This window comes from Saccopteryx bilineata, chromosome 3, assembly GCF_036850765.1.
Source record: "Saccopteryx bilineata isolate mSacBil1 chromosome 3, mSacBil1_pri_phased_curated, whole genome shotgun sequence".
NCBI classification, from domain to species: Eukaryota; Metazoa; Chordata; class Mammalia; order Chiroptera; family Emballonuridae; genus Saccopteryx; species Saccopteryx bilineata.
In genome coordinates this window covers 161,967,208-161,990,784 of record NC_089492.1, presented here as the reverse complement: position 1 = coordinate 161,990,784, position 23,577 = coordinate 161,967,208, and the positions used below count along the sequence as shown (strand labels likewise).

General features: G+C 40.5%; 1 protein-coding gene across 1 annotated transcript in view; it reads left to right on the top strand.

Moving 5' to 3' along the window:
- The window catches only part of SPAG17 (sperm associated antigen 17), a 301,342-nt gene that overhangs the window by 231,844 nt on the left and 45,921 nt on the right, over positions 1-23,577 (top strand). The window contains exons 30-32 of the mRNA XM_066268112.1: positions 5,034-5,178; positions 6,505-6,659; positions 21,962-22,150. Coding sequence (XP_066124209.1) covers positions 5,034-5,178; positions 6,505-6,659; positions 21,962-22,150 — 489 coding nt within the window. The remainder of the gene's footprint in view (positions 1-5,033; positions 5,179-6,504; positions 6,660-21,961; positions 22,151-23,577) is intronic.

Here is a 23,577-nt window from a genome sequence, read left to right as displayed (position 1 = left end):
TGTTCATGCTTTTTTCTTTTGAAATACTCCGAAGGCTTGTCTTTTAAAGTAGGGTGCTTGGTCTCCAAGTGGTGAAGCAGTTTTGAAGGCTTCATTGCCTCATTACTTAGCCAGTCACCACATATTATGCAGAGCGGCCTTGGTGTGCGAGAATCACTAGTTGAGATAAATCCATACTTCAAGTAGGACTCCTGGTATTGTCAATTAAATGAAGCCTTCTTTTTCTTCGAGGTCGTAGGTTCTTCTTCTGTCTCCTCACTGGCCCTTTTCTACTTCGCAAAAAAACTTTCGATGGAATTTTGTTTTTCACGCATTTTGCTAGTTTATGGGTTTAATTTTAGCGGCAATGTATCACATGACCAAGACAAGCATCAGAAGGGAGTCTTAGACAGATGTAACAGAGGGAATCTGATCATTTTTTAAAAATAAAACATTGTTCAGACTTAAATATAAATAAAACGGAAATAATGTAAGTTATTTATTCTTTCTCTGCGGACCAGTACCAAATGGCCCACGGACTGGTACTGGTCCGCGGCCCGGGTTTTGGGGACCACTGGTCAAGAGCACATGTCTAGAAAGTGTGGAGCCAGGATTAGAACCAACTTTGGTGTCTGGACACTGAGCTCTTTCCATTCCTAAGCTAGTCTTCTGATCTCTTATGTGGAGCTTTGCAATAACCTCTGAGTCTAAACAAGATGAAGAATCTCCTAGGTGCCTTCTCTCTGGTTTCTGGACTTTCTCCTCCTCTTTACAACCACGTTCTGCTGGTCAAAGCAAAATGCCTGCTTTCTTGAGATGAATTACTTCATGTAACCAAATGTGTTTGCCTTTAGTCTTCAGTCTATTTCTGAAATTATTTTATAATTTCTTACCTTGCTTGCTAGTTATCTGTTTTGTGAGGTTCAAAGTACATATTGTCTCAGGAAGACTTCTAGGTCACCTCAACTAGAGTCTTCTGATCCGTAGTCAGACACGTTATCCATTGAGCCACTGGCCTCGTACTTGAGTCACCTCAACTAATTCACTTTAATTCAGCTCCTGATGTAGATTTGGTTCAATGTGAAAATTTTATTAATAGTTCTTAATTAATAACTCAATTTCTGGCCCTGGCCGGTTGGCTCAGTGGTAGAGCATCGCCCTGGCGTGCAGAAGTCCCAGGTTCGATTCCCGGCCAGGGCACACAGGAGAAGCACCCATCTGCTTCTCCACCCCTCCCCCTCTCCTTCCTCTCTGTCTCTCTTCCCCTCCTGCAGCTGAGGCTCCATTGGAGCAAAGATGGCCCGGGCGCTGGGGATGGCTCCTTGGCCTCTACCCCAGACGCTAGAGTGGCTCTGGTCGCAGCAGAGCGACGCCCTGGAGGGGCAGAGCATCGCCCCCTGGTGGGCAGAGCTTCGCCCCCTCGTGGGCGTGCCAGGTGGATCCCGGTCGGGCGCATGCGGGAGTCTGTCTGACTGTCTCTCCCCGTTTCCAGCTTCAGAAAAATACCAAAAAAAAAAGAAAAAAAATAACTCAATTTCTGTTAATGATATCTATACTGTTATGGAGGTATGAACCAACATCCGAGAGCTTAGGTTTATGCATGAATTAATTAAACTTCAGATACCTAACAGAATAATAATAATAAAAATAATATTGAGCATTCAGTGTTTGCCAGGCTTTGTTCTCAGTATTTTCCACATGCTAACTCATTAATTCTCACAATAAACTATTGTTGCTATTATATAGGTGAACACACTAAACTATAGAGAGGTCAAATAATTATTCTAAGAATCACACAACAAGTAGCAGAATCAGAATGTGGAGCTCAAGGTTGCATTCCAGATCTCACATTCTTAACCAACTATGCAAACAGGGTCAACACACTAACATGATCATATGAAACAAAATTGAAAATGGAGGTTTTTCATATCACCTGACATGGAGCATCAGGTTTTAGAAGAGTGGGCACTGACCTTGTATGAGACAGGCCTGGGTTTGTACCCCAGACACACACCTTATTGGATGTGTGACTTTGGACAAGTTTCTAATCTGGGCTTTCATATTCATAAAATGGAGATTATAGCCATTACCTGAATAATTTGGAAAATTAATACCAGATCCAGCTCTATCAGGTGTTCTGGAAATATTCTTGCTATCATGTTCTTACCACCAAGAATAATGATTGTCCCACCACATGGTGACCAGAAAAATGTCAAAGTTATGAAATGTTTAATTTTTCATAATGTTAATAATTCTAAATAATTATATGTAAATATCTATCCTAGATAAAGAGCTAGTATTAATCATTGCTAACTCAATAACCACTGAGTAAGTGTTTACCAGTGTTATTTCATTTAATCATGTAGCATCCCTGAAGAAGACTCTAGTGCTGGCTCCATTTTGCAGATGAGGAAGCTAGATCAGATAGGAAACTAGAGAGGTTAAGCAGCTTACCTAAGTCATCCAGCCACTCATGGAGCCAGGATTTGAACTCAGGCTATTTAACACCAGAGTTCATGCTCTTGATCACTACATTCTACTGACATATTTGTCATGACATACACCGGGCTGGGAGTGCCAACAAGAACCTAAAATAACCATTAGCATGCATTTCTCTCTTAAGTATAGTGGTTTTGCCTCCTGTGAAATAAGAAAGTAATTATCACCTGCTCTTAATAGCCCTAAACTGTTTAGTAAAAAAAATAGCTAGCAAACTCTATGTCACATCCATCTGGACTCTTTTTTTTTTTTAATCTACTGTGTTTACATAGATTCTAGTGTTGTCCCGATTGCATCCCGCCTCCCCTGTATTCCACTCAACATTGGACTCTTTAGTAAATATTCCTTTCAGTTAGGACAGTATAAGTTAGAAAATACTCAGTGATTAAAATATGTATTACAGGCCCTGGCCAGTTAGCTCAGTTGGTTACAGCATCATCCAGAGATACCAGGGTTGCAAGTTTAATCCCCATCCAGGGTATATACAGGAAGCAACTGGTGAATGTACAACTAAGTGGAACAACAAACGATTTCTTCTCTCTCTCTCTCTCTCTCTCTCTCTCTATCTCCATTTCTCTCTCTGTCTCTCTAAAATCAATCAATCAAAAAATGCATTATATAATTTGCAATACTATTGTTGCTGGTTGGGCTCTCCAGAAGCAAACACTGAGATGGAATTTGGGGTGCGAGATATTTATTAGGGGTACCATTTGTGAAAGGAAGGGGGAGGAAGCACAAATGGGCAGCTGGAGAAGCTGAGCTGCAGTGCCGACCCAACCTACAAAGCCTTGGTCAACCAGCAGGAGCTCAGGAGCCATTAACAGGTGTCTCAGTGTCGATGCCCTGAGTCTGGTGGCAGGAACCAGATCCGTTCACCACTGCCTCACTCAGTGTCTGGACACAGATACCCTGAATGAAGTGTCAGTCACAGCATCTCTCTGCAGCTCAGACAAATGCTGAAAGACCTGAGAGCTATCAGGCTGTGTACTGACTGCTGCCACCAATGGGGATCAAGTCCACTCCTGAAGGGAGACTGGGTCATGCATCTCCCTATCCACCCCTTTTAGACCCACACACCTGGGAATTCATTCAGGAGCCCATTGTGTTCTCTACTGGTCACCATTAAATACAGTACATATATAAAGGCCTGATTTTTTCTCTCAGATTGAAACATTCACCAGTACTAGCTTAGTTTTTTTTCTGTGATTCCTACTCTACTCCACATACTTAAAACCTTTTATACCTCTTTATCACTTGTGGGACAAAGGCTAAAGTCTTTAGTATGGCTAAAGCCCTCCCCAGTTTTGTCCCTCTCCTTTCAGCTGTGTCTCCCACCACTGTCCCCACTGCTCCCTGGGTTCCTTGGTATGTGAAATGTTATTCACTTGCCCTGCTGCCCTCCCTCAACACCGAATCCACGCTCCAGCATTGCTTCCTCCGAGAGGAAGCCAGACAGCATTAGAATGCTCATTACCCTTTAGCAACTTCTTAATGACTGACCATCCTCTAGTCTGTAATTTCTAGAGGACAGGGATTTAAGCTGTAGTCAGTCTCATCATCATTGTAACCCTAGCACCTATCATAGACCGCAACACATTGTCAGCCTTCCGGAAATGTGCGTTCAGTGGGATTGCATTGGGACAGACCTGGAAATACTGGGCTGAGAAAGTGGCTACCTTTTGGCTTCCTGTCCTGGGTCCTTTGGCTTCCTGTCTTGGGTGATAGTTTTTTCCTTCTCAGTCCATCTCTCCATTTTCCACAGTAATACATTCCACCAGAACAGAAAAGGTTGTGGGTTAAAATTTATCATCAAACTACCAGAACACAATCAGCTTTAATCTCAACTGCATTTCTTCAGTGTTAGGAAAAAATACAAGACAGGAAGTCCACACAGTCAGTGCAGCAGCCTCATGCAGCTGTGAGGCCCAGCAGCGACCTCAGATACAGCTGCTTTTACCCTCAGACCCACACGGGGTATGGGTGGCAGCCATAAACAAGAGTATAAAGATAGTGCATGCAGATCAACTTGACCCAGAGAGGCCTGTCCTCTGCTCCCCACCAATCCTCAAGCTCTGTTCTGATGACACGAGACTAAAAACTGCTCGCCAACCCACATAACATGCAGGGCAGCCTCAGTGTGGCATGTTCACCTTAAACCTCTAGCTTCTGAGGAAACAAGACATGGGGTCATTTTTCCAGACAGACCAGGGTCAGGCCAGTCCTGATATTAACTCTTTACTCACAAATAGGCAACAATGGAAGGAGAATCATTTTTGAAGTCAGACAGCCTTAGTCCAACACCAGCCCTGGCTCTTGCTGAGTGACCTCCAGCAAGTTCTTTAACTTCTCTCAGCCTAAATGTACTCATCTACAAAAGGGGGATATCTCCACCTGCCTCCCAGGATTGTTGTAAAGGCCAGACCAAGTAGGTGAGATAAAACTCTCACTTACAAATAAATAACCAGGCTTTGATGGCAGTCCACAGGGTATAAAAATAAATGCACTTGGGATTAACCACTTGATTAAATGATTGTGCTCTGCCTTTGTATGTTCAGGTTATGACAACTCGAGAGGACAAAGTGATCATTGTTGAAAAGAAAGATGGTACTCGAATCGTAGACCATGCTGATGGTACCAGAATCACAACCTTTTATCAAGTTTATGAAGATAATATTATTTCTCCAGATGATCAAGAAATACGTAAGTTTTGTTTTTCATGTACATGACAATAAGACAGGTAAAGGGTAATAGTGGTAGCTGGCGCATGGACAGTAATAGTGGCTCTTCCATTATCATCACTAAAAACCTATAGTCTGCATTGATAGCTAAAAGTAAACAACTCCGTGTCTTGGACATTAGCTCTCAGAACTTTTTTCTTTGATCTTTAAAGGATCATTTTTGCATAACTAGGTGACCTCAGATGGGTCCTCCTTCGATTCTGAGCTTGCGTCTGTCAGAAAGGAGGTCCCAGAGAAAGGAGCTGGCACCTGTTAAAGACCCTAGAAGTCTAGTTGCCTTCCTAACCTAAATTTGAATGAGGTTCTTAGAGAAAGAGTATTCTCTGACTCCCTTTTCCTTAATTCCAGAGTTTACTTGTTTAATATGTTAAATGTTTCATTACCAAATTAAGTGCAACAAAATTGGCAAGTAAGCGAGAAAAGAGGGACCTTCCTACCCCACTAGACAGAATGGTAATTAAGAGTCACTTGGGAGGGCAATTTTAAAATATCTAGGAAATTGGAAGGGTACCTGTTATATGATGCACTAGCTCTGTCTCTGGTAGACGCAGAAAGACACTCTTACACATTTGTACCAGGAAACAGGTGCAGAGGGGCTACTTGCAACAAGTCTAAAATTAAAATATTAGGAAAGCATAAATGTCCCATCAACAGCAGAACAGAAAAGTAACATGTGGTATATAGCAGTTAAAAGGAAAGATGTGCACCCACATATACACATATGTACACACACATATGTACACACACATGTACATCAAGATGGCTAAAGGTCTCAAAACAAGGCTAAGTGTAAAACGCAGGTATAGAATGATACAAATCTATAACTTATGACAATTTAAAGCACACAAAATATTATTCATTGTTTTTGATACACATATTTATATAAAAGTACAAAGATTGCAAGAGAAGGAATAAACCAAGAATAGATTCTTATTTACATATTAAATATGTTGAAGCAAATGTAGCAGAATACTGACAAGTGTAAATTTCGGTGAGTATATGAGTAGTTAAATTATACTTTACGCTTTTCCGGATGTCTTCAATTTCTCAATGTAAAATGAGGAGTGAGAACGAAACAGCACAGGATATTAAGTTAGAAAAGTTCCTCTGGAAGGACTGCTCTGCGCTGACAGGAGAGCACAGTGCGCTCCAGTCCGCAGAGTGAGCCCTCAGGGCTGGTTCTCAACTTCTGGTCCAGGCAGCCGGGAGGCCAGAGCAAAATCAGCTGGCAGCGTGTTTCCCAATGTATGCATCTTCTCTGATCTGTTTACTGTGCCTTTGCCCGCAGCTGAGAGTTCCAAGACTGTCACCAGGCAGGTGAAATGCGTGCGCGTAGAAAGCTCACACTATGCCACTGTCATCACCAACTGTGAGGACAGCAGGTGCTGTGCCACCTTTGGGGATGGGACGTCGATTATTGCAAAGCCACAGGGAACATATCAGGTAGGTCTTGGAGGACAATGAGGAATGCTAAAGGTAAGTGTCCATACGACTAAGAAAACCTACTCCTCTGGGGAAGTGTACATGCCTGCGGCCCGCCATGAAGATGGCTGTTGCCCTCTCATCTCATCTGATCCTAAACCACACTTCCCAATCTCTTTACTTAGTCACCTATTCACAACACATTCCAGTAGAACATTGTCCTGCTTGCCTTGCAGTGCTTTAGTATTTTTAAATCAAGGTTACAAACCAGAATGTACTTGCTAGGATCCATTATACTGGGGAACAAAACTTTTGTTGCATCCACAAAAACACTTGTTTTTATCTAATTCAACTGTGCTGATCTCAAACCTGACACTAGTTTTTCTCTGTAAGCTACAGTTTTTTTGCAATTCAAGATTTTAGGTTTTCATCTATTGTAAAATTTTCAACATTTAGTTTAACATAATGAAGTAGAATGTCTTCTTGGGCATCATCTTTGTGAAAATATAATAATTTATATAATGCAGTAAATACATTAATACACTAAAAGATATGATTGCATCAAAATTTGTCTACAATTTCAAAATAGAACATATTAAAACACTTATTTTAATCATAAAATTTGTGCAAAACTTATTTAAATTCTATTCAGGCAAAAATTTGCATTTATAGCTCTTGCATGTGTCTACTTGTTGAGGACAACCTCATTTGATGCTCTAGCAGTAGTCTGCTCATCACTAGTAGCTCAAGATTTTTGGGAAACTTATCAAGGTGACTGTTCAGGAAGTGAATCTTAACGCTCATGTTACATCCAATGTCGCGGAAAGCCAACAGCATCCTTTGAACCAGAAGTTCATAGTTTTCTGCTTTTTTGTTGCGAAGGAAGTTCTTTGTAACTGCCACAAAAGACTGCCATGCTGCTTTCTCCTCCTTCTTCATCTTCCTGGCAAATTCTTCGTCATGTATGAGGGTTCGAATTTGAGGTCCATTGAATACACCTGCTTTTATCTTCTCGAAAGACAAGGCAGGAAAAGTAGAGATAATATGTTGAAAGCGTTCACTTTCTCTATTCAAAGCCTGAGCAAACTGCTTCATTAAGCCAAGTTTGATGTGAAGCAGGGGAAAAATGATCCTGTATCGATTAACTACAGGTTCATTCACAATATTTTGCATCCCTACTTCCAGAACTTCACGTTTTAGCCACTCCTTCTGTGTCCAGTGTTTCTCCCAAGCTCAGCTGTTCCACAAACACAGAAAGCAAGGATACTTCGTGAAACCTCTCTGTTGTCCTATCAGGAAATTTACCATTTTAAGATCCACACAAATGATCCAGTTATGCTCTTCATACTTCAGAAAATCTAGGACAATTTTTATGTCATAATCGTCTCGCAGATGAGTTGAATAACCAATTGGAACTGCTGCATAAACATTACCGTTGTGTAGGAGAACACATTTCAGACTCTATTTAGAGCTGTCAAGAAATAGCCTCCATTCTGTTGGACTATAAGTGGTAACACCTAGCTGGCTGAGAAGACTACTGATATGATAGTAAACAAAGTGTTTGTCTTCGGAAAAAAAGTCCACAAAAATTTCTTCATGCTTCCTGAAATGGGATACTTTAGCTCAGTGGACCCCAACCTATTTTGGGACATGGACCGGTTTAATGTCAGAAAATATTTTCACGAACCAGCCTTTAGGGTGGGATGGATAAATGCACAAAATAAAATTATGCGACTGGCATAAAACTGTGGTATTTTTAAACATAATTGTCAAACTTACGATATTTATTGGGCTAAATTAAAAGAGGAACGATCATGTCCTTATTATTCAGGCTGTATTTAAATTTGTTATTCTGAAAAATTTTCATGTCTGACATCAATATGTAATATGATAGGTTCAGGCTCACTACCAATCATGAACCTACGACAATAAAAATAAACATGAATCCACTGTGTACTCGTATGCAACTTTATTAGAAGCGCCCTCTTAACATCGCACCAACAACATAACATGAGTAACATCCTCTCTGCCTCCAAACACTTTCCAGTCATTATGGTAACATTTAAACATGCCTTAAAAATAAGATATAACACAAAAACAAATATAAAGTGCATGAAAAATACAACTCACCATTGTTATGAATATTGTAAGTTAAGGGTTATTTATTATGTTTATATAGAATGAGAGACAGTAGCCTATCTCTCAACAACCATAACGCTAAATCAGTGGGAGCCCTGAGCTTGTTTCTCTGCAATGAGACAGTCCCATCTAGGGTTAATGGGAGACAATGACACCCGAAGTGTGTTGCTTATGTCCAGTCTATTCTGTAATTTTGTTTTGGTTGCTGTCACTGCAGAAAATCCTGCTTTACACAAATAGGATGTTGGAAATGGCAACAGGGTTTTTAGTGCTTTTGTGGCGATCTCGGGGTATTCTGCCATGACTTTAATCCAGAACACCGGCAGAGTTGTAGTCTCAAACATATTTTTAAGGCCACCGTCATTTGCGATCCCCAGTAGTTGATCCTCTTCTTGCATAGACACGCTGGATTCACCTGGTTTGTTGACAAATGGATCGCGGATCCATTCCTTGGCAATTTGTGGTTGGGAAGTAGTGTTCAAACTCTTTTAAAAGCAAATACAGGTGATCGTGCACCAGCTGGGACAATGAAGGCTTGGGCTCAGTCTCTTCCAAAATTTCTGCGAATGTTTGAAACATATCAAATATATCCCTGTTCGCGCGTCGTCCCCACAAATCCAGTTTGGCTTTAAATGCAGCTACTTTATCTGCCAACTTGAAGACAGTTGTCATTTTTCCCTGAAGTGACCAATTGAGTTCATTGAGGAGGTTAAATATGTCGCACAAGTAAGTAAGTTTTGCGACCCATTCCTTGTCACTGAAATGTGCTGCTAGCGGTGACTTTTTTCTGAGAGAAATCTCTGCAGCGGCTCTCGTAATTCAAACACTCTGTCCAGGGACGTCCCTCGGGATAACCATCTTATTTCTGTGTATAAGAGAAGGTGTATGTGCTCCGCATTCATTTCCTCACAAAGCTGCTCGAACAGGCGTGAGTGAAGGGCGTGTGCTTTGATGTGGTTAATAACTTTAACGACATCATTCAATATGCTGTTAAGTTCCAGTGGTATATTTCTGCTAGCCAGCATTTCCCTGTGAATGACACAATGTGTAGATTTGCATTCAGGTGCAACCTCCTTAATCCGAATAGTTAAACCAGACATTCTTCCGGTCATGGCAGCAGCTCCATCTGTGCATATGCTGTCACAGAAAGACCATTTCAGTTTTTCTGATATATAGTCATCCAGCAATTTAAATAGTTCTGTGGCTGTGGTTTTGGTTGTCAATGATAGTGCACATAACATATCCTCATGCACATCCTCTTGATAAAGATAACGTATGTAAACAGCCAACATTGCCTTGTTGTCAATATCTGTAGATTCATTAACCTGGAGAGCGTACCTTGGTGATTTATTAATCCTTTCCAACAATTGTGATGCAATGTCCTCTGCTATTTCCTCAATGCGCCGTGTGACAGTGGTAGCTGTAAGAGGCATCTGTGCTATCTTTTTAACTGCAGCCTCTCCTAGAAGTTCACAACAAATGACTTTAGTGGCTGGAAGGATCAATTCTTTCTCTGCAGACTGGTACCAATTGGCCCACGGACCAGTACCAGTCCATGGCTCGGGGATTGGGGACCTCTGCTTTAGCTGACCAGTGAAGTACATTCTTTTCTTGAAGCCTGGAGGCTAATAACTCAGCTCCTTTCTTTGATAAGCCCAAATCTTTTACTAAGTCATTCAATTCGGGTTGGCTAAATTGCTGAGTGGTTAATAACTGCTTGGCATCAGAAGAAGACCCTTCAGATTCTACAACCATTTCCTCATGCATCTTATCAAAATACACTTGATCACGATGTTTACCTTTGTTTTCCTTAAAAGAAATAAAACCGAGAGTGACGTCACGGAAATGGCGCCGTGAGCAGCGCGTCCGACAGCTCTCCCCTAAATCACAACAAATTTATCAACTAGAAAAATTTATCCTCGGAGCATTCCGGAGTTCCACACAAACTGATAGCGAAAGGACTGTTATCACTTGAATCTGAGAGACGAGGGTGTGGAGGAATCTACCACAGGGACGTTCTTTCAAACCGCAAGGAAGTGCGCCTGTGGTGAGTCAGCCCATATACTTGGGAACCGCGAGCCGCCGCGAGCGCCGACGTGAGCCGCCCCCGCGAGCCGCCGCGAGCCCCCGCTAACGGCCGCGCCGTGGCCGCCGCGAACCGCCACTGCGAGCGGCCGCCACGAGCCGCCGCCGCCGCCGCCGCCGCGAGCCGCGCGCGCCCGGTCCGGTTGAGCACCGCTGACGTTCCCAGCGGCCCACACACTGCAAGTGGGGGTCGCCGGCCACCGGTGCCCGGAGCGCCCCATTCGCGCGTGCCTTGGGCATTCCACGCGCCCAGGGCACCCTGCTGGCCCGCACACCCAGGGGGCTCCATTATCCTGCACTTGGTGCGGTCCAGCCGCCAGCGGCGGGGTGAGCGGGAGAGGCTTGGGAGATTCTCTCCGTGGGCGGGGCACCTCACCCAGCCATTCAAGCTAACAATCAAGCGTTGGGGGAGGGGCGCACGCAGGCAGCCTAAAATACCTTCGGAAGCACAGATGCGACCCAATCACTGAAATTAGCTTAACCCATGAAATCTGCGCACCCTCGGTTCTAATTGATAAGATCTATCTCAGTTCAGCGATCCAAGACAAGAGGCATGATATTTTTTAGTGCCTCTCGCTAAAGGGGCGGGGGCAACTTCTGATTGATAGAGCCTCCATATTCAGGGATAAACGCTAACAAGAAGGACTTGGCAGATAATAAGGTCTATACTACACTAGTCGTAAGCAGAGACTAGTGCCTCTTCTTCCCTGCAAAAACAGGCTACAAAGTGTGGAAAGCCTGGGTTGAGAGGTCCAACTAAATGATAGGCGCTGAACAGTCACCTTGACAACAATTGACTCCCACCCCCGCCTGATTATACTGGAGGCCCTGACTGTCAGAGCCTTTCCCAAAGCCTTGCACTGAGTGGGGATAGAGTGGGGATTTCCCAGCTCTTTGAGCCTCTTACTCCCCAGGCAGAAGCAGTTGCAGCCTTATAGCTGGATCACCAGGCTGCTAATTCAGAAAGGGGGGACTAGGAGAGAGAATCCAGGAAAGCAAACTCTCTCATCGTTGGACCCTGCAAACGCCAACAAGCCTTTACTTCCAGCAAGACTAAAGCCAATTATATGACATTGCCATAGAATCCCATCAACTGCAAATCCCTACCTAAGAGTGACACAGGGGCAGAGCCTGGGGTACAGAGTCACCGACCAGGAAGAGGGAGAGAAAAGAAAAAGGAAGAAGTTAACCTCTCAAAATCAAGAAAAACCCACAGACTTTACAACTTGATCCACTAATTTTTTTTGTTGTTGTTGTTGTTGTTTGTTTCTTCTATCTTTTTGCCTTTATTTCCTCCACCTCGGTCCTTCTATTCTCTGCCCATCTTATGCTTCCCCTTTCTTGAGCTACACTACCCATGAGTGTTGCATTTTATTTTTCTTCTTTATCCTCACCCTCCTTTAAGGTTATACTCCAAAACACTTAACTCTCACTCTCTCCTCTTTTGTTGTTTTTTTTTTGTCTTGCTTTATTTTGTTTTTTTCTCTTCCTATTTTATTTCTTCCTTCGTTTTTCTCTTTTTCTTATTTTTTTCCTTTCTATTCGTTTTTTCTTTTCTCATTTTACTTTCCTCCCATATAATCCTCAATCACGAACAAATTAGTTAATTTGGGACTCAAGGCATTTTTTTGGCTTTATTTCTCTTTTTTGCTTTTGTTTTTATTTTTTTTTCTTGTTTGTTTATTTTTGTGGCATTTTGGGTCCTCCCAACCCAAGGTCTCCATTGTATTTAGTCTTCGCTCCACTTAATACAACAGATTTTTACTTATTATTTTTATTTTTTCTTCTTTATTATTCTTTTTTGGTCCTTTTTTCTGGTTCCCTCTTATCCCTCTCATTATATCTCTTAGTTGACCATCACTTACAAGCAAATCATCTTATGCTTGTCTAAGATTTTCTTCCTTTTTTTTTTTTTTTTTTTGCATTTAGTAGGTCCCTATTCCCTTTTTTTTGCCCCTTGAACTCTTCACCCAAAATCAGGCCCTCCATTATAGGCACGATATTTCCCTGAGGAGGGGAGAGGAGGGAAAGAGAAGAGAGAAAAAAAGGGGGAAATAATAAATTATTACTGTTTTTTTTTGTGGGGTGTTTTACCTTTTTTTTTTTTTTTTACTTTTTACTCTTTATTAATTCTAATTAGTGCTATCAATAAGACCACCCTCAGATGCCAATAAGAAAGAGGAAATCGAATATTATGGATACAAAAGAAAGAGAGGTAACACAAATAGATGTGGAAAAATCTATGGAGAAAAGACTTAACATATTGGAAGCCTTGGAGCTAAATGACAAAGAATTTAAAATAGAAATCTTAAAAATACTCAAAGATATACAAGAAAACACAGAAAGGCAATATAGGGAGATCAGAAAACAACTCAATGAACACAAAGAATATATTACCAAGGAAATTGAAACTATAAAAACAAATCAAACAGAAATGAAAAACGCAATTCACGAGCTGAAAAACGAGGTAACAAGCTTAGCTAACAGAACAGCCCAGATTGAAGATAGGATTAGTGAAATAGAAGACAAACAACTTGAGGCACAACAGAGAGAAGAAGAAAGAGACTCAAAAATAATAAAAAACGAGAAAGCCCTACAGGAATTGTCTGACTCCATCAGAAAGAATAACATAAGAATAATAGGTATATCAGAGGGAGAAGAGAAAGAAAATGGAATGGAGAATATACTCAAACAAATAATAGACGAGAACTTCCCAAGCCTGTGGAAGGAACTAAAGCCTCAAATTCAAGAAGCAAACAGAACACCAAGTTTTCTTAACCCCAACAAACCTACTCCAAGGCACATCATAATAAAGATGGCACAAACCAATGACAAAGAAAAAATTCTCAAGGCAGCCAGGGAAAAGAAGAGTACAACATATAAAGAAAGGCCTATTAGATTATCATCAGATTTCTCAGCAGAAACTCTACAAGCTAGAAGAGTGTGGACCCCAATATTTAAAGCCCTGAAAGAGAGGAACTTTCAGCCAAGAATACTATACCCATCAAAGCTATCCTTCAAGTATGAAGGAGATATAAAAACATTCACAAATACAGAAAAGATGAGAGAATTTATCAACAGAAAGCCCCCACTCCAGGAAATACTAAAGGGGGTTTTCCAACCAGATTCAAAAAACAAAAGAAAACAACACCACAAGTAACAGCTCCACCAAGAACACAATAAAACCAAACTTAAACTGTGACAACAAAGGAAAAAAAGGGGGGAGAGGATGGAGATTAACAGTTGCAAAGGATGATGAAGTGCAGAAATACTTATAAGATAGGGTACTACAATGAATATGGTAGGTACCCTTTTCATTACTTAATGGTAACCACTCTCAAAAAAACCACCACAAAAACACTTGACTTAAAAAAGGTAGCAACAGAGGAAAGAAGTATGGAACACAAACAAACAAAAACAAATGATAGAAAAACAAAAGAGAAGAATCAAACTAGATACAAAACTAACAGAAAGCAATTTATAAAATGGCAGTAGGGAACCCACAAGTGTCAATAATTACACTAAATGTAAATGGATTAAACTTACCAATAAAAAGACACAGAGTAGCAGAATGGATTAAAAAAGAAAATCCAACTATATGCTGCCTACAAGAAACACATCTAAGCAACAAGGATAAAAACAAATTCAAAGTGAAAGGCTGGAAAACAATACTCCAAGCAAACAACACCCAAAAAAAAGCAGGTGTAGCAATACTCATATCTAATAATGCTGACTACAAGACAGAAAAAGTACTCAGAGACAAAAATGGTCATTTCATAATGATTAAGGGGAAGTTGAATCAAGAAGACATAACAATCCTTAATATATATGCACCAAACCAAGGAGCACCAAAATATATGACAGCTACTTATTGACCTTAAAACAAAAACTAACAAAAATACAATCATACTTGGAGACCTCAATACACCGCTGACGGCTCTAGATCGGTCATCCAAACAGAGAATCAATAAAGATATAGTGGCCTTAAACGAAATACTAGAACACCTGGATATGATAGACATCTACAGGACACTTCATCCCAAAGCGACAGAGTATACATTTTTCTCTAGTGTACATGGAACATTCTCAAGAATTGACCATATGTTGGGCCACAAAGACAATATCAGCAAATTTAGAAAAATTGAAATTGTACCAAGCATATTTTCTGATCATAAAGCCTTGAAACTAGAATTCAACTGCAAAAAAGAGGGGGGAAAACCCACAAAAATGTGGAAACTAAACAACATACTTCTAAAAAATGAATGGGTCAAAGAAGAAATAAGCGCAGAAATCAAAAGATATATACAGACAAATGAAAATGAAAATACGACATATCAGAATCTCTGGGATGCAGCAAAAGCAGTAATAAGAGGAAAGTTCATATCACTTCAGGCCTATATGAACAAACAAGAGAGAGCCGAAGTAAACCACTTAACTTCACACCTTAAGGAACTAGAAAAAGAAGAACAAAGACAACCCAAAAGCAGCCGAAGAAAGGAGATAATAAAAATCCGAGCAGAAATAAATGAAATAGAGAACAGAAAAACTATAGAAAAAATCAATAAAACAAGAAGCTGGTTCTTTGAAAAGATCAACAAAATTGACAAACCCTTGGCAAGACTCACCAAGGAAAAAAGACACAGGACTCAAATAAATAAAATCCAAAATGAAAGAGGGGAGATCACCACAGACATCATAGAAATACAAAGAATTATTGTAGAATACTATGAAAAATTATATGCCACCAAATACAACAATCGCCTGACCTGTGGTGGCGCAGTGGATAAAGTGTCGACCTGGAAACGCTGAGGTCGCCGTTTCCCTGGGCTTGCCTGGTCAAGGCACATATGGGAGTTGATGCTTCCAGCTCCTCCCCCCTTCTCTCTGTCTCTCCTCTCTCTCTCTCTCTGTCTGTCTCTCCCTCTCCTCTCTAAAATGAATAAATAAATAAAAAATAATAATAAAAAAAAAAATTAAAAAAAAAAAATACAACAATCTAGAAGAAATGGATAAATTCCTAGAACAATACAACCTTCCTAGACTGAGTCATGAAGAAGCAGAAAGCCTAAACAGACCAATCAGCAGGGAGGAAATAGAAAAAACTATTAAAAATCTCCCCAAAAATAAAAGTTCAGGCCCAGACGGTTATACTAGTGAATTCTATCAAACATTCAAAGAAGACTTGGTTCCTATTCTACTCAAAGTCTTCCAAAAAATTGAAGAAGAAGCAATACTTCCAAACACATTTTATGAGGCCAACATAACCCTCATACCAAAACCTGGCAAGGATGGCACAAAGAAAGAAAACTACAGACCAATATCTCTAATGAATACAGATGCTAAAATACTAAACAAAATACTGGCAAACCGAATACAACAACATATTAAAAAAATAATACATCATGATCAAGTGGGATTCATCCCAGAATCTCAAGGATGGTTCAACATACGCAAAACGGTTAACGTAATACACCATATCAACAAAACAAAGAACAAAAACCACATGATCTTATCAATAGATGCAGAAAAGGCTTTTGATAAAATACAACACAATTTTATGTTTAAGACTCTCAACAAAATGGGTATAGAAGGAAAATATCTCAACATGATAAAGGCCATATATGATAAACCATCAGCCAACATCCTATTAAACGGCATAAAACTGAGGACTTTCTACCTTAAATCAGGAACAAGACAGGGTTGTCCACTCTCTCCACTCTTATTCAACGTGGTGCTAGAAGTTCTGGCCAGAGCAATCAGACAAGACAAAGAAATAAAAGGCATCCATATCGGAAAAGAAGAAGTAAAGCTATCACTTTTTGCTGATGATATGATCCTATACATCGAAAACCCGAAGGACTCCACAAAAAGATTATTAGAAACAATAAACCAATACAGTAAGGTCGCAGGATACAAAATTAACATACAAAAGTCCATAGCCTTTCTATATGCCAACAATGAAATATTAGAAAACGAACTCAAAAAAATAATCCCCTTCACGATTGCAACAAAAAAAATAAAATACCTAGGAATAAACATAACAAAGAATGTAAAGGACCTATATAATGAAAATTACAAAGCATTGTTAAGGGAAATCGAAAAAGATACAATGAGATGGAAAAATATTCCTTGTTCTTGGATAGGAAGAATAAATATAATCAAAATGGCCATATTACCCAAAGCAATATACAAATTTAATGCAATTCCCATCAAAATCCCTATGAGATTTTTTAAAGAAATGGAACAAAAAATCATCAGATTTATATGGAAGTATAAAAAACCCCGAATAGCCAAAACAATCCTAAGGAAAAAGAATGAAGCTGGGGGCATTACAATACCTGACTTTAAACTATATTATAGGGCTACAATAATCAAAACAGCATGGTATTGGCAAAAAAATAGACACTCAGACCAATGGAACAGAATAGAAAGCCCAGAAAGAAAACCACATATATATGGTCAAATAATCTTTGATAAAGGGGCCAACAACACACAATGGAGAAAAGAAAGCCTCTTCAACAAATGGTGTTGGGAAAACTGGAAAGCCACATGCAAAAGAATGAAACTCGACTACAGCCTGTCCCCGTGTACTAAAATTAATTCAAAATGGATCAAAGACCTAAATATAAGACCTGAAACAATAAAGTACATAGAAGAAGACATAGGTACTAAAATCATGGACCTGGGTTTTAAAGAACATTTTATGAACTTGACTCCAATGGCAAGAGAAGTGAAGGCAAAGATAAATGAATGGGACTACATCAGAATTAAAAGTTTTTGCTCAGCAAGAGAAACTGATATCAAAATAAACAGACAGCCAACTATATGGGAACTGATATTTTCAAACGACAGCTCAGATAAGGGCCTAATATCCAAAATTTACAAAGAACTCATAAAACTCAACAACAAACAAACAAACAATCCAATAAAAAAATGGGAAGAGGACGTGAACAGACACTTCTCCCAGGAAGAGATACAAATGGCCAACAGATATATGAAAAGATGCTCAGCTTCATTAGTTATTAGAGAAATGCAAATCTAAACTACAATGAGATACCACCTCACTCCTGTTAGATTAGCTATTATCAACAAGACGGGTAATAGCAAATGTTGGAGAGGCTGTGGAGAAAAAGGAACCCTCATTCACTGTTGGTGGGACTGTAAAGTAGTACAACCATTATGGAGGAAAGTATGGTGGTTCCTCAAAAAACTGCAAATAGAACTACCTTATGACCCAGCAATCCCTCTACTGGGTATATACCCCAAAAACTCAGAAACATTGATACGTGAAGACACATGTAGCCCCATGTTCATTGCAGCACTGTTCACAGTGGCCAAGACATGGAAACAACCAAAAAGCCCTTCAATAGAAGACTGGATAAAGAAGATGTGGCACATATACACTATGGAATACTACTCAGCCATAAGAAATGATGACATCAGATCATTTACAGCAAAATGGTGGGATCTTGATAACATTATAAGGAGTGAAATAAGTAAATCAGAAAAAAACAAGAACTACATGATTCCATACATTGGTGGAACATAAAAATGAGACTAAGAGACATGGACAAGAGTGTGGTGGTTACCAAGGGTGGGGGGAGGGAGGACATGGGAGGGAGGGAGGGAGAGAGTTAGGGGGAGGGGGAGGGGCACAGAGAACTAGATGGAGGGTGACGGAGGACAATCTGACTTTGGGCAAGGGGTTTGCAACATAATTTGATGACAAAATAACCTAGACATGTTTTCTTTGAATATATGTACCCTGATTTATTAATGTCATCCCATTACCATTAATAAAAATTTATTAAAAAAAAAACAAAAAAAAACAAACAAACAAAAAAAAAAGAAATAAAACCATTGAAAACTAAAACTGGGAATGTCTCAGAGTGTGGGATAGGTCGTATTGCTGAAGGAATATTAGGATATGCAATTATATGTCGTTTTTTCTTGCCGATGCCCTCTGTATGGAGCAGACTGAAATAACAGTCACTGCTGTGGTCCTTAGGTTCACGCCAAACCATGAGAATACCAAAAGGCATTCCTTTGCGTTTTCCTTTTGTCCAGTCACGAAGTATTTCCTCACAATTATGACACACAAGATGAGGAGCCAATTCTTGTCTTGATCGCCAAGGGGAACTTGAAAATAGGCAATATATTCACATATCACAAATGATGAAATATTGTGCCTTTGACATTGAAGTGTGTAACAGCCACATATATAACAGAAGGTGTCAGGACTATTCTTATATTAACGCCTACTCAAAGAAGCCATGATTCAATACTAAAACAAAATAAGAGGGTGTTTTTATCAGATAATAATTTTTTACATTTAAAAACAACTACAATTATGTAAAAGTGATGTTTGTAAACATTAATTGCCTTGTGGTTATGTTCAATCCAAGAGTCATTGCCTTTTACCTCCAACTTAAAAACCAATGCATGCCATTAACTATAACTAAAAGAAATTAAAATTGCATGAAAACTAGAGCATGCAGCAAAAAATGGATTTCATATTTGATATCAGCGATGCAGATATATATAGAAACAGTTCTAAAACCTCATGCAACAGAAAATGAAGAAAAAATTGTTCCCCAGTATTATGTAGTAGGTGTCAGGCACTGTGGCTCTTAGAAGCACTCAGGGGACCTGGCCTGTGTCTACCCACCAGCTTCACTTCCTGCCACCTCCCCTCTCATTCTCACTCTCCTGTCCTTCTCACCTGCCATCCATTCCCACTCTATCTAATATCACCAAGGATAGGAGGGAGTATGTGGTCCTGGGAGGGCAGCTTGCTCACCTGAAGCAAAGATTAGTCTTTGGAGGGTTGGGGAGAACCCTGTTAGCACCCCCTTAACCTTTCTGTAGTAAACACAACCACCTGGTGTCAGCCTGCAGTCCCTTTAGTCTTAGAAATATTTGTCTTCCGCTTCCTAGAGAAAGGACACAGGTGCCAGGATATATTACATCACAGGATACTAAGCTCAGTGCCAGAAGACAATGGACAAAGACCTCAGTGACAAGTATCTGCTAATGTGAAAGCTGCTGAAGCTGGTTTATCCCTGCCATCTCTCCCAATAATATTATCCCAGCCCCCTTCATCCAGTGTGATTGTTATGGGGAAGGAGTGTGCTGCCAGTGAGAAATGAGTGTGAAATGTTGCACTGGGGAAGGGGGTGCTATTTTTCTAACAGGACACTCAGGATGTTCACTTTTCAGGCAGATTGACAACATATATATTCCAGTACTATTAGAAATTGTGAGCATCTACCAAGATTCTGTGATGAGGCCAGCTTTTACCTGACTATTATCACAGCCCCTATCAGGGCCAAGGGATTTTAGCACCAGTGACAGTTACCACTGAAGGAAGAGACACAAATAGAAAAGAGCTCCAGCTTGGGGATATTCAGTTTCTTCCACTATTGTGTAGCCACTTGTTCTTTCTTGTTTGCCCAGTCTCCCAGAGTAGCCAAGAAATGATTGGAAAGTTATTTCTGGTTGAGGAGCACACAGACTTAGTTCCCAACTAAAACAAAACCCTCAAATTAAGTTTATCAATACCTATTTTATAATTGTATAGTGTTGTTGTTGTTGTTTTTATTAGTGAGAGAGAGAGAGACAGACAGACAGACAGAAATAGAGACAGGAAGGGAGAGAGATGAGAAGCATCAACTCGTAGTGGCATCACTTTAGTTGTTCATTGATTGCTTTCTCATAAGTGCCTGGACTGGGGGGCTCCCACCAAGCCAGTGTCCCCTTGCTCAAGCCAGTGACCCTATGCTCAGGATGGGCCTGCGCTTAAGCCAGTGACCTCAAGGTTTCGAACCTGGGACATCAGCATCCCAGGTTGATGTTCTATCCACTGTGCCACCACTAGTTAGGCTTCTTCTTTTTTTAAAAATTTTCTGATTTTAGAGAAAGGAGAGAGAGAAAAAGGCAGGAGGTAGAGAGGAGCGAGAAGCATCAACTCATAGTTGCTGCTTGTATATGCCTTGACTAGACAAGTCCAGAGTCCCAAACCAGCAACCTTAGTGTTTCAGGTTGATACTTTAGCCACTGGTCAGGCATAGGTCTTTAGTTTTATAGAGATGAAAAATGGTATTCAAAAATACCTTCTGTCCATCCTCTATCAGTTGTTCTTGGCATGGGCAGTATAAGTGAGGCTGGGTTTAGGCAGTGTATAAAAAAGAGAGGGAGAACTTGGTATTAGCCACTATTATACCTTGGCAGCAGTAGAAATATTAATCAAAAATCAAAGAAGAGGTGGGTACAATTGTTATTCTCTGTGATTATAATGTGCCACAAGTAGGGGTGCCACCAAAGGAGTGAGGACAAACAAAAGCTTCTGAAAGCATTTGTCCAATGGCTTTTGACCCTCTTGGAGACAATTCTTGCCCAAGAACATAAAGAATTCCAAACATTTTGAATAGGGCCAAGTGTGTTTACTTCAGTTAAAATATACTTTTAGCCTGACCAGGTGGTGGCGCAGTGGATAGAGCATCGGACTGGGATGCGGAAGGACCCAGGTTCGAGACCCCGAGGTCGCCAGCTTGAGCGCGGGCTCATCTGGCTTGAGCAAAAGCTCACCAGCTTGGACCCAAGGTCGCTGGCTCCAGCAAGGGGTTACTTGATCTGCTGAAGGCCCGCGTCAAGGCATATATGAGAAAGCAATCAATGAACAACTAAGAAGTCGCAACGCGCAATGAAAAACTAATGATTGATGCTTCTCATCTCTCTCTGTTCCTGTCTGTCTGTCCCTATCTATCTCTGCCTATGTAAAAAAAAAATATATATATATATATACTTTTATTATTTTATATGAAATATCTGAAATAAGAAGGCACAAGGCAGTTACTTGAAAGAAATATTGAAGTGAGTATATAAAATATGAGGACATGGGACAAATTATATTCTAATTATTCACTGTGCCTCCTTATCAGGTAGCTGTTTCCAAACTTTAAGTCCTCCCTTGGGTTTTCTTCCCAGAAATACAGTTTGTGGCAAAGATCTGTGGATAATTATTTTCCTAAAATGATTTCCCAAATCCCTCAAATTAAACAAGGAATTTTAAATAATTTCTCTTTGTGCTCCCCTTCCAGGTGTTACCTCCAAACACAGGCTGTCTTCATATTGATAGGGATTGTTCGGCTCTCTATTGCCATGAATCGAGCAGTGAAATATACCATCTTTTCCAAAAGTGTGAGCAACTGAGACCTAGCATGTATGTCATGAAGCACACCTCACAGGTCGTCTGCGAGGTCCTGGACCCAGCGGGAAACACCTTTCAGGTACAGGGTATCATTAGTGTGGAGAGAGAAGTTGTGCCTTTGCTTTTCAGGTATTTCACACAAAAGCACCTCCATGTAGCTTTTTTTCTCAGCTGCTTTGGGGTCAGTTCTCTACACGCTGCCAATACTTTGGGCAAGCTGTAATGAATGTCCATATCTCTGATTCTCAAGTATACTTCCACAAGGGATAGCAAGCCCAGCAATTGAGATAGTAGAAATGCTGAAGCCAAATAATTAATTAGAACAGAAGGGGAGAAACAGTACTAAATACAATGGCGACTCAAAGGAGTGGTATAAGAATGGTCTGTGTCCAGGGAGAAGTAAGAGCATATGCATGGGCCAGCAGGTCGGAGTGCCTGACTAGACAGGGAAGCCATGGTGAGGTTTCAGTTAGCGAGGGTTCTGGTGGGGATGAAGATGCGGGAGGGAGGCCCAGAAAAGTGCTTTGCTATGTGGGGTAGAGCCTTTCTTTTGCTTCTCTGTCCTTCTAAACCTCAACACCCTCTTACCTTTAGTCCAGGCCTTAGCAAACCACTTGTTTATATGAGCGTATGTGCTAAAAATGGTTTTTACACTTTTAAATGGTTGGAAATAATCAAAAGAGGAAGAATATTTCATGACATAAGAATGACAAGATTTTCCAAGTTCAGTATTATTACATTGGAACACAGTTGTGCTCACTTGTTTACATACTGTCCGTGGGCACTTGCATGTAATGGCAGAGTTGAGTAGTTACAGCAGAGACTGTGTGGCCCACAAATCCTAGAACAGCGGTTCTCAACCTGTGGGTCGCGACCCCAGCGGGGTCGAATGACCAAAACACAGGGACTGCCTAAAGCCATCAGAAAATACATATTTATTATACAATACATTTTTAAATAAAATATGTATTTCCGATGGCTTTAGGCGACCCCTATGTTTTGGTCGTTCGACTCCCACCGGGGTCGCGACCCACAGGTTGAGAACTGCTGCCCTAGAACATTTACTATGTGGCCCTTGAAAAAGAAAAGGTTTTTTAACCCTTCCTTAGGCATTTATCTTTTTTTATTCACTCCTCACTCAACAGTGGAGTTTTGTTTGTGGGCTAGTGGGTGGTGGAGTTATTGTTAAGAGTCCCCAACCTTGTCTTGATGGTGGGCCAGCCCTGACTTGGCTTCTTTCTTCTGTGCTAAGTAAATGGGGCTCTGCACAGCACAAGTTCAAGCTACTAACCAATTTCAATTTATAATGAATTGAAATTGAACTTGAAAGCCCAAATCCTCTAGGTTGAAACATAGGTCATTTAGGCCAAGCATTCTTCTGGGCTTTGATGCTTCTCTTCTTGGCCATTCTCAGTGGTGGTCTTTCAGCCTGGACTGCACTGTTTCCTGGAGAAACCCATGCTATGTCTGGACAGTAAAAATGGCCATTTCTTTCACACTGATACT